We start from the raw sequence: 10,695 nt of genomic DNA on the forward strand, positions 1-10,695 counted from the left end.
CTGCATGGCTCCTTACGTTCCGCCCTGGGCTCGGGATTTTTGGCTCTGAGCCTTTTTCCAGCGTGGGGGATGTTGGTCGGTCACAGGGCGTTCGGCTTCGTTTGCTCCTCTCCGTGTGTAGGGTGAAGTTTACGTTGCACAAGCTGTTGCGGGTGCGGTGGCGAGTGGCCGGGGCAGGGGGAGCTCCCGCAGGCGCCCGGCTCTCCGGCTGTGCCCGGCGGGGTGCCAGGCAGGGTGCGGGCGCTCACCCAGTGCCGCCTGTGCAGGAGCAGCAGCTGGCGGAGCTGGCGGCGGTGCGGCAGGTGCTGCAGGCTGACCTGGGGACCTCCATCCGGCGCATCGCCGACCTGCACGTGGCCCTCGAGGAGCTGCACTCCGGCGACGAGAGCGATGCCGAGAGGTGAGGAGCTGGGGGGGCGGTTGGAGGGGGCAGGCTCAGACATTTTGTGATGGGGGACGAGGATGCACCATGCCAGGGTGGCCACGGATGCACGTTGGCATCCTCACACGTTTTCGCTGCAGCGGCGCGTGTTCCTGAGCACGGACCTTCGTGTTAATGAAGGGTTTTATGAAAAAGTGTCACCCTTGAAATCACAGTGTGTGGCCCTGCAAAAAAGGGTGGAAACAGCCCCACGGGCAGGGCGAGCTCCTGTCCCTCGCAGCGTGGCACAATGCCACGTGTCAGCAGGTGCCCCAGCCCCGGATTTAGGGATTGAAGATCCTGCGCTCGGTTCAGCCCCAGGAGCTGGGGGCTGGGGGAACCAGTGAAGCTGGGTGGGTTGGAGAGAGGATTTGACTAGGAAAAAATGGGAAACAAATTCCAGTGAATTTTTCAGGTGTTATTTCTGCAGCCCTCCAATTTTCCCCTCTGCTACACTGCTAAAGCGACATCGTAACAAACGGAGACAAAATAGATAAATGCATTTAAAAAAAACCCCAAAAGCAGGGACGTGCTTGTCCCCGAGCCGTGAGGAGAGATTTTCCTTACGCAGTGATTAAACCAGGGAAGGGTGAGACAGAAACCGTCAGCTCAGAAATTCACTTCTCTGTAAAACACAGAAGTAATTCCCGATACGATTGACACGTTTGCGGGAGGTGAGAAGCGCTTCCCGGCAGGAAAAGCGACGTGTTCTGCTCCCTGCCCTTCGCCAGGGCGGGCACGGCGGAGGTGGTGCTGCTGGTGGTGCTGCTGCAGCAGCACCATCTCTGCGGTGAGGGTGGGGGGTGCCTGCAGTGGGGGGTCCCGAGGGTGCCGGGAGACGGTGAGGATGCCTTTAGCCATGCAGCATCCCAGGAATGGCCCCGCTGCAGCTCAGGCAAACCCTGGTGCCCACCGTACCGGCAGCCAGAGCTTTGATACAAGTAGCCTGGGGAGTTTTCACCTTGTCAGACCGGCGCGGTGGCTTCGGGGAGGCCACACGAGCCGTTGGCAGCGCCATGGCTGACTGTCACTTTTTGCCCCTCGCAGCGTGCCGACGGCGCGGGAGTCGCTCTGCTCCAGGAGAGAGACGTGAGTGAGCCCCACGGAGCTGCCGGCTGAAGGCTGGGAGCTGGCACCGTGGTGCGCGGGGGGTTGTGGGTCACCAGCTGCTGCTGCCGCCGTGGCACCGCGCTCCACTCGGGCACAGAGGGGCTTTCGGATGTGCTGGCTTTGTGTGCCCTGCATGCCCGTCGACCCGCTTGCGTTCCCGGGAGCTCCCTCTGTTAAACCGGGCAGGATGCTCTCTCCGGGCCGCAGTTTGAGAATGTGAAGCTGGTCTGTGGCTTTGAAAGAAAACTGAGATCCCAAAGGATTTCCTCCACTGCAGCCAATCTAGGGGCTCCCAGCAGGCAGACAGGGGAAGCCCTGGCCCTGGCATAGGGTGCAGTGACATGCCCGGGGTCACAGTGGCTCTGCCACTGCAGCTCCAGTCCCAGGGCACTGCAGGCAGCAGCAGGATTTTCCTGCCCACTGTCTACAGGGCACTTATAAAGGCACAGGGAAATAGTTAATGGCAGCAGCAATGGCACAAGGACCGGGGTGCCTGGAAAGGTTTGTTTTATCTGATCTGTGCTGGTGCCAGAGCAGAGCCCACCTGCTGGAGATGCCGTTGCTGGAGCTGTGAAGGAGCCTCTGGTCTGTGCCTTCCCCCCAGTCTGTGCTCCAGGACCCCTTCCCAGTGCCGCTGTTCCTCCTGCCCACGCTCACAGAGCTGACAGGGTCTCGTCTCTCCCCGCAGGGACGCCTGCTCCAGTGTCGGGTCCGTGCTCAGTCTGGAGCCCGCAGAGAGCATCAAGTCCTGGCCGGGGTCGTCTGCGGGCAGGTCTTCCCCGGCGAGTGCCAGCGTGGCCGGGAGCCTCTCGGCGCAGTCCATCGGCAGCCGTAGCACCCAGGGCACAAGGTAAGGGACCCTCAGCCCATCCCGGGCACGGCCACCTCCGGCGGTGACAGACACCGGGCACCCGCCACAGCTTCCCCAGGGAAACCGCAGGCGCTTGGTGCCAGCTCCAACATCTTGCAGATGCACCGAGGGTAGCAAAAGATCTTGCAGCAGCAGCCATCATAAAAGTGGTTTAAACCCTCCAGTATTTTTATTTTTTTTAAAAAAGTGGAAGAGACAGCAGCAGGCTGCAGGCAGTGCCCGTTTCCCAGCGCTCAGGCGCAGAGGGGTGGCTGCAGGCATCCTGCCCTGTCGGGGTGACAAAGACCACAGGCAGAGCTGGCAGAGCTGGCAGCCCTGGCACTGCTCTCCTGTCACCAGCCTGTGCGCGGGCAGATCCTGCACCCCGTGGGCAGCTGCTGCCCGCACCCCTGGCTGCTGCCTGCTGGGGCTGTGCCTGCCCGCAGCCCCTCGGACGTGGGGACCCGCACAGCGGGTGCAGCCCCCCAGCAGAGCCCGGCATCCCGACCCGCTGTGTATCCTCAGGGGCTCTCACGTGCTCTCTTTGCCTTTGATTTTCCCGTGGGAAAAATAAAGTCACCCTTTAAGTGACGGATCTCGCAGCACAGCGAGGAGCACCGCGGTGGCATCGCTGCGAGAAGCACCGTGGCGGCATCGCTGCGATGCCCAGCGGCTGTGCGGGGACAGGGAAGCCCCCTTGGGTCATCGGGGGGTGCTGCAGATGCTGGCCCGGGACAGCGGGCACTTCGGCTGTGCTCCTTTCAGGATGCACAGAAAGGAGCCCGGGGGGACCCGTGGTATTTAAGGTCAAAACATCCAATCAAGGAAGGTAGTCGCTGCCACGCCGGGATCAGTGGAACCCGAGATGAAAGTCGCTGCATCAAAACCGTGCTTCAAGCAGAATCACATCCCTTGATGTGTTCTCTAGAGATAATTTAAAGAGGCGATGCAGCCTATTTGGGGATTTGTATGCCATATGCTCGCCTTGTGCTGCTGAGGGAACGGTATGCATTTCTACGGTTCTAATATAAAATATGTTAATTTTTGACGGTAATGCTAATGGGCTGTGAGGGAGTTGGAGAGTGGCCCGAGCACTCGCTTGGCCAAACTGCCTCAGCTCGGCTCCCACAGAGCTGCCCGGGGTGCCTGGCAGCAGGGCTGCCTGAGGCTCGGCAGGTGCCCAGGTGCCCAGCCCAAATCGGGGCCACCTCACCTGGGTGCCCGTTGGAAGGACCCTCCAGCCCAGAGGCAAGCCCCCAGTGTTACAGCCATCCCCAGCACTGCAGGGTCGCAGACAAACTGGTTCTTTGTGTTTCCCGTGTGAAGCTGTGGCATGAGTTGGGATTCGAAAAGCCCTGCAGTTCCGGGCTGGGGGCTGCACCTTGGCAGCGAGGCGGTGGGCACAGAGTGGGGGGTCGGGTCTCCGCGGGGGCTCAGGGAAGCTGCAGGTGAGCAGAGCTGGAGCTCTGAGTCCCGGGGAGCAGTGGGGCTGAGGCAGCTCCAGAGAGCATCATCCCCAGGTAGGGAAGGTGGTTTCTCTACTTTGCACGCAAAGCTCTGCAAAGCGATAGCTTGGTGACAAACAAAAGAGGCTTTTTTGCATAATGCATCATCTGTAGCATTGGTGCAGCAGACAGGGTGGCAGCCAGCATGCCACACGAGTGGAAACACCGCCCAGCTGCGTTCAGGGTGGGCAGGGCTGGTGGTACCCAGGCTTTGGGCAACCTGGGCTAGAGGAAGGTGTCCCAGGGCAGGGAGGTTGGAACTAGACAGTTTTGAAGATCCCTTCCGACCCAAACCGTTCCATGATTCCATGATGATCCTGTGATTCTACCCCTGCCTGCAGCCCCTGACCCGGGGCCCCCCCACCGCGCTGCTCCGCCAGGGGTGGTGTGTTGGCACATGCATCGCTATTTTCCTGGCTTCTCCCCGCGGATGCACAGCTCGCTGCGGCACCCGCCTGCGCCCTGTTCACGTGCAGGTCCGCAGACGGATGCCCGGAGCACGTAGGGTTTGTGGGCTGCTGTTTTGTCACGGACATTAGTGTTGAGCTCCCTGCTCTGATCATGGCGAGGTCTGTCCCCGCTGTGCCCACCTGCCCTGTGCAGTACCATAACTATCGCCAGAGCGAGTCCCTTGGCAGCGGGCACCTCGAGCGTGCAGAAGCAGTTTGAAGCGGTCCACTGCTGATACAAGGCAGAATTTAAGGGTGGTCAGGCAGGGCTGGGACGTGCAGGAAGGTGATGGGTGGGAGCCCTGAAAGCCATCTCGCTGGGACCCTGCACCCATCAGGAAAGTGATTGCTCCGTAGTGCTGAGGGGTCTTTGGTCCAAAGGACCGGGCTCTGGTCATAAAGGAACGGCAGCAAATCAGGAGTTATGGCTAATATCATATTTCTGAGCTGAAATACACTGGATTTATAATAAAAGGGCAGGTGTGTAGGCTTGGGGATTAATAAAAATAAGTTACTGGACTGACCGTGGCCGTCGTGAGAGGCAATTTGTACCCAGACCTGGAAAGAGCGTGACAAACCGCCTCCGTCCTGGGGGTCACAAAGAGGCGAACTGCAAATCCCGGTGCCGTCGCTGTGTTTGGCTTCGGCTAATCTCAGATGGAAATATTAGAGAGGAGGCTGTATGAAATGCAAACAAACAGACGATGAGACCGGTAAGGTAATAAAAATGAGATCAGCGAAACGAGCTCGTCCTTATTAAGATTCCTTTGTCTTACACAAGCACCCAGTAATGAAAAATGAACCTTCCTTGCATTCGCTTCTCGGCACTACATATGGGATATTTCCTGAACAAACAGCTGCCAGAAGCCAGAGGAAAGCAGGGAAGGCTGTTATCATCAGTGCAGGGAACGGGAACGGGAGATTTGATTAACGTTTTCTTTAATTCTCCGCTATTTAGATGCTCGTACAGAATGTTGGCCAGCACAGCTAAGCTGTGATAAATACAGCACGTTGCAGAGCTGGAATAAACTAGCGGGTTTTTTTCCTCTGGAAGCCGATCCAAAACTTTATGCATTTATTCTGCCCCTCGCCAGGCAGGTCGGGGTTGTGTCACAATAGAGGGGCATCCCTTCCCCTTCTGCTGCGGTTGGCAGAAGCAGCAGCCCGGGTCCCAAGGCTGGTGGGGATCCGACACGTTTATTTTTAAACATTATCGTGTCAAAAGCAAATCATTCTATGGGAGCCCGGGAGCTCCTCTGTAGGTGCCAACGTGACAAGAAAATCCTCTTCTGACAGAAATGAGGCCGGTCTCTTTGCTCTCCCTCAAATGGAGTTGTCTTGGCTTTATTTATAAGCTACTGGGAAAAGCGTCGGAGCCACGCTTCCATCCCTGGTCATGTGTTGCAACGCATGTGTGGATTTTATTGTATAAATTATTTCAACTAGCATAATTGTAATCATGTTAATTGCTATGTAATCTTCACTAATTATTGTTGTATGTCATTTGCTGTGGTGTGAATGGCGTGCTGCAAGATCTCCCTTTGGCTTGCAGATGCCTTCCCAGTTCCGCGTCGGGCCCTGCTTCTGCCTTCGGCTGGGGAAAATCCGCTGCTGGGAAGCGGAGGCACGGGGAGCGGTGGGTTTTGGTGCTCGTGGTCCTGCCCCCGGCAGCATCACCCACCGCCGGGGCTGTTCCAAGCCCTGGGAGTTATTGCCGGCGCGTCAGCCCTTATCCTGGGATGTCGGGCCGGGCAGAGGATGCCGCAGGCTGGGACGGGACCGTCCCGCGCTTGTGCCTTGTGCGGAGGCTGGAGTGCGGCCGAGACATTAGCCCTGTTTGGGGTGGGGTTTTTTGGATGCAGCAGCACCGACACCGGCCTCGGGGCTTGTTCTGTCAGAAACCTGTTGCTTGGGAGAAATTACCTTGTGGTCCTCAGGCCCCTTTTGCAGGTGTAGTTTCAGCTCACCGTGGTGCGGGAGCAGGGGCTGCCGTCCTCGCACCCACTGGGGCACGCGGCGGTGGTGGCTGGTGCCGGGGCGGGCAGCAGTGTGGAGTTTGGGTCTCCAGAGGTGGGCGAAGCAGGTTTTGGCTTCCTAAGAGGGGAAGCAATAACGGGTTTTCCTGGCAGGACCTGAGCGTTTTAGATCATAGAATCATGGAACGGTTCGGGTTGGAAGGGACCTTCACGATCATCTGGTTCCAACCCCCCTGCCATGGGCAGGGACACCCTCCACTACACCAGGTTGCTCAAAGCCTCATCCAGCCTGGCCTTGAACACTGCCAGGGATGGGGCAGCCACAAACGATGCTGGAAAGCAAGAGGCAAAGCATCAAAAGCAGAGCAGTCCCTGCAGTGCTTCCCACCGCGCGGTGCCTTTTAGCCGCTGGTGTAAACCCCGGGGAACATTTGCATTTTCATTTAAAATCCAATCCGGCCCCGCGTGCACTCACCAGGCAGCTGATGCTGCTCAGACTGAACACACCACGACCCTGGCACCCACCTGCCAGCGCTGGCACCGCACACGCTGGCCATGGGCCGGTGAGCCGTGTCCGGAGAGATGCGGCTTCCCAGGGGAAAGCAGCCCTTTCCCCGGCACGTGCAGTTGGGCTTTGCTTGATGAGCGTGGCTGATGGGAACTGTGGGGAGTTGGGATGAATGGATGGGGCCGTTCTGGGCTTCAGCTTTTCTGCTGGGACCCTGGGGCTGCGGGGCCTCGGCAGCTGCACCCATCCCGGCCCCGGGAGCTGGAGGAACAACCCCATGTTTGCAGCTCTCGCTCCGTTTCAGGCTCTAAAGATTTTCATAAAACCAGTAAGTGTCTGTCACGCTGAACAGGACAATAAATAGCAGCGTGTAAACCGGCCGTGTTCACAGCCCATTAGTGTTTCGTGCCTCTCCAGCTCGCTTTTATCTCAACCTTAAAAACCAAAGGAAAATATTGAAACTGGCTGTTTAATTTATGAGAGCTGGTTGTGCAGCAGTCAGTTTACAATGTTATTTGGAAACGTAAAGAGTGATCGGAGCAATTTCCCTACAAATTCTCGCGGAAGGATTACACCAGCTGTTTGGGTAAGGTGCAATTTAGGGTCCTAAAAACCAGCATTATCGAAACGTCTCCAACTATTAATCAGCTGCGAAGCTTCAGCAACGGCGGGTGCTGCGGCACGGGGTCAGTCTGGAGGTTGCTGCATTCCAGGGAGATTAAAGCTCTGGTTAATTCATTTTGCGTTGAATAATCCAACGGTTCGGGCCCGTTTAATGAGCTGCGGGTGCACAGCACGGTGGCAAGCACCAGGGCCAAGCGGGCACCGCTGTGCTGGCGGGCGCCGGGGAGCTGAAGCCACTCTGTTACCTCATCACTTCTGCAATTGCTGGCGTTTCCCAGTCGTGGAGTTTGTCTTCAAACCGTCTCGGCATGTAAATTATTTCACGGGTCAGCGGAGCCTGGTCCGAACGGGTCCCGCACGGCGGCTGGATTATCCGCTCTTACCCCGTTTCCATGGCAACCCCAGCATTCCCGGGGCAGGATGCTTCATTACTGGTGATGTCAAACTTGACCACCGCTCCTGCACTTTGAAGCCCGCTGGCCTCCCGGAGATGTGTTTGTATTTAGGTTCTGCCCTTCACTCTCCTTTTCCCTCTTCCTTTCTTTCTCAGACAAATTCACATCCCGGCAGCCTTCTCCTCAAAGCCAGTTCCAGGTGCCCCTTGGCTGGGTGATCCCAGGGGTATCCATGAGTGGGGATAATCCGCCGGCAGCTGCCAGCGCCGGGCGCAGCCCTTGCCAAAGCGCATCGCTCGTGGGCGCCCACGCTCCCCATCTCACCAGCGAGCGGCTGCGATAGTCACCGGCCATCCTCGGTCTAACACCGTGTGCCGAGGAGAGGCCCGGCGCAGCGCCACGGAGCACCGGCTTTGCTTCAGCCATATCCTGGCAAAGGGGCCCTTTGCCTTCCCCCACAGTGCGACAGGCAGAAAATCCAGTTTTTCAGCCCTTCGAGCCAACATAGGTGCTTGGGGGGGGATGTAACGTGTCACATCGGGGGCTTAGTGTCAGCAGTGACGCCGAGCCCACCGGTGGCTGCAGCCCCCTCCCCGTCTCCGTGCATCAGCTGCACAAGGAAGGGGACGGGTTGGTGCAGAGAAGCCTCCACGTGCTGGGATCCAGCCGCTTGGGAGGGGCTTTGGCAGAACAGGCGCCGTATCCGCATCCTGTGGATGCTCCAGGCTCTTGTCCCAGCAGAGCAGGTGCTCAGGGCCACCGAAAGCTTTGGTGGGGTGAGGTCCCATCCCCACGCGTCGCTTTTCAAGGAGCAGCCCCCGGCCAGGCGTTATGTGGCTCCCGCAGTTCACGTTGTTTTCCCTCCCCAGCAGGGTGGAACGTGCCCCGCAATAACGTTCTGATGCAGCCGAGGTGCTGTGCGAGCTGCCTTCATAAAATTTTAGTGAATAATCTTTGGCTCTGACAGAAATAAAATAAATCCTACATATTGCTATGATCTGTCAAGAACAGAGGCCGTTCGGAGGTACATGTTGGTTTGGCAGAGCTAAAGTGGGTCACGTCGCGCTCCCTACGCTGCCGATTTAGCCGGGTCGGCTGACTTAGAGATATTTAGGATATAATCTTTGGGCACTGCCCAACTGCTTGGCACAGCAGCGGGAATTTATTCAGAGACCACCACGCCAGGACCGGCTTTTTGCTGCTCAGCCTTGTCCTTGCTCGATGGTGTTACGGTCACTGGAAATCAGTTAAAGTGATTTTAATCAGACTGAAACTAACGCCAGTGTCTCTTGTTTAGGGTGAGCAGAGACATGAAGGAACCAGCACCGAGCCGGCCGGCTTCTTCCCGGAGCGCTGCCAGATCGGCCGATGCTGCGGATCTGGGCAGGACGGCAAGTCCCTTGCTCGGTGCTAGAAGATGGGACTACGGAAAACCTCCGGCAGACACGGAGGAGCTGGAGAGCCTAAAAAAGCCTGCGGATAGGATAGGAGAGACGTCCCCATCGGTGCTGCGGCGGGGGGGCTCCCCCGCCCCGGATGGGAGGTTGCCCGGGATGCTGTCTCCGACGGTGCCAAGGAGGAGAGGGCTCTCTCCGGTGGCAGGGCACCCGGTGCCCAGCTCCTCGGCCGCCCTCTCCGAGTACGTGGAGGAGCTGCGGCGACAGCAGGGAGCGGAGCGGGAGCCAGGGCGCCCGGCGCTGGGTGACGCCTCCCCCCTCCCCATTTACCGCACCACCGGCGCGGCGGCCCTGCGGCGCTGCCGGGCTCTCCCGGTGGCAGAGGATTCCCTGGGGAAGCTTGATGGGAATCAGCCAGGGGAAGGCGAAGGAGCTGGCGCCAGCCTCGTGCGCTCCTCCAGCCTGCGGAGCATGGCCTCGGAGCCCGCCGAGCCGGCGCGCTCTCCCGTGCTGAAAAGACCATCAAAGTTCGGCTCCTACGACTCCCTCCTGCAAAGCCTCGATGGCTCCGGCCGCCGGCCGAGCTCTCCGGCGGCGGGGATGGAGATGCTGGGCACGCTGCGGTCCAGCTCCTGGAGAAGCTGCCTGGAACCAGCAGTGGAAGACGTGGAGGTGGGAAGGGGCTCGGGGGGGCTCTGGAGCTCACCCTGCAGCGAGGGGCCGGGCAGCGACCCCTTCAGCTGGCGGGTCCCCACCCTCAACTACGAGAGAAGAACCAACGTCGACTTCGACGACTTCCTCCCGGCCATTCGCAAATCCCGCTCCACCAGCAGCCTGGCCAAGCCCGGGAGGGACCGCAGGGACGGCCACCGGCCCCTCACCGTCCGCTTCCAGGATGAGGCCGTAGCGGGCGGCTCGACGTGCTCCGAGACGAAGGGCACGGCCAAGTGCAGCCCAGCTGCCCGGCAGGACCCCGGGGACCTCTCTGACTCCTCATCCTCCGGCTCCCTCCTCTCGTCCCGGAGTGCCGACAGCATCAAGCGGCGGCCCCAGCGCGGGGCCGGGGAGGGATGCAGCGGCAAAGGCAGCGCCCAGAGCAGCGGGGCGAGCCGCCGGGCCGAGGCGGAGGGGAAGGAAGATGACGTCAACAGCATCATGAGGAAATACCTGGGAAAAGACTAAGGTAACGGCGCTGACCCGCGCTAGCTCGGAGCAGCGGCGACAGGTTTGCAGCGCTGGTCCCGAGCTGCTGCCCCTCCAGCCCACACGGTGCCCGTGCCGATGCCATGGGATGCGTGGGGACACGATGGCCTGAGCCAGCACATGTCCCCACACTCTGCCCCATCACGCTGGCACAACCCGGGGTAGGGGAGGCACTGGTCCGGCTTCAGCCCTGCCGCCTGGCTGTCCTCCCTGCTCTGCAACAGCCGGGACAGTGCCAGGGACACCCCGCAGGACGC

The 10,695-nt window shown here is 59.6% G+C and overlaps 1 protein-coding gene across 1 annotated transcript in view; it reads left to right on the top strand.

Moving 5' to 3' along the window:
- Window positions 1-10,417, top strand: part of MYO18B (myosin XVIIIB) — a 65,659-nt gene extending 55,242 nt beyond the window's left edge. Inside the window, exons 40-42 of the mRNA XM_086623239.1 lie at window positions 267-400; window positions 2,220-2,381; window positions 9,136-10,417. Coding sequence (XP_086479365.1) covers window positions 267-400; window positions 2,220-2,381; window positions 9,136-10,417 — 1,578 coding nt within the window. The remainder of the gene's footprint in view (window positions 1-266; window positions 401-2,219; window positions 2,382-9,135) is intronic.
- The last annotated feature ends 278 nt before the right edge of the window (window positions 10,418-10,695 follow it).

The sequence above is a fragment of the Tauraco erythrolophus genome, chromosome 19, assembly GCF_009769465.1.
Source record: "Tauraco erythrolophus isolate bTauEry1 chromosome 19, bTauEry1.pri, whole genome shotgun sequence".
NCBI classification, from domain to species: Eukaryota; Metazoa; Chordata; class Aves; order Musophagiformes; family Musophagidae; genus Tauraco; species Tauraco erythrolophus.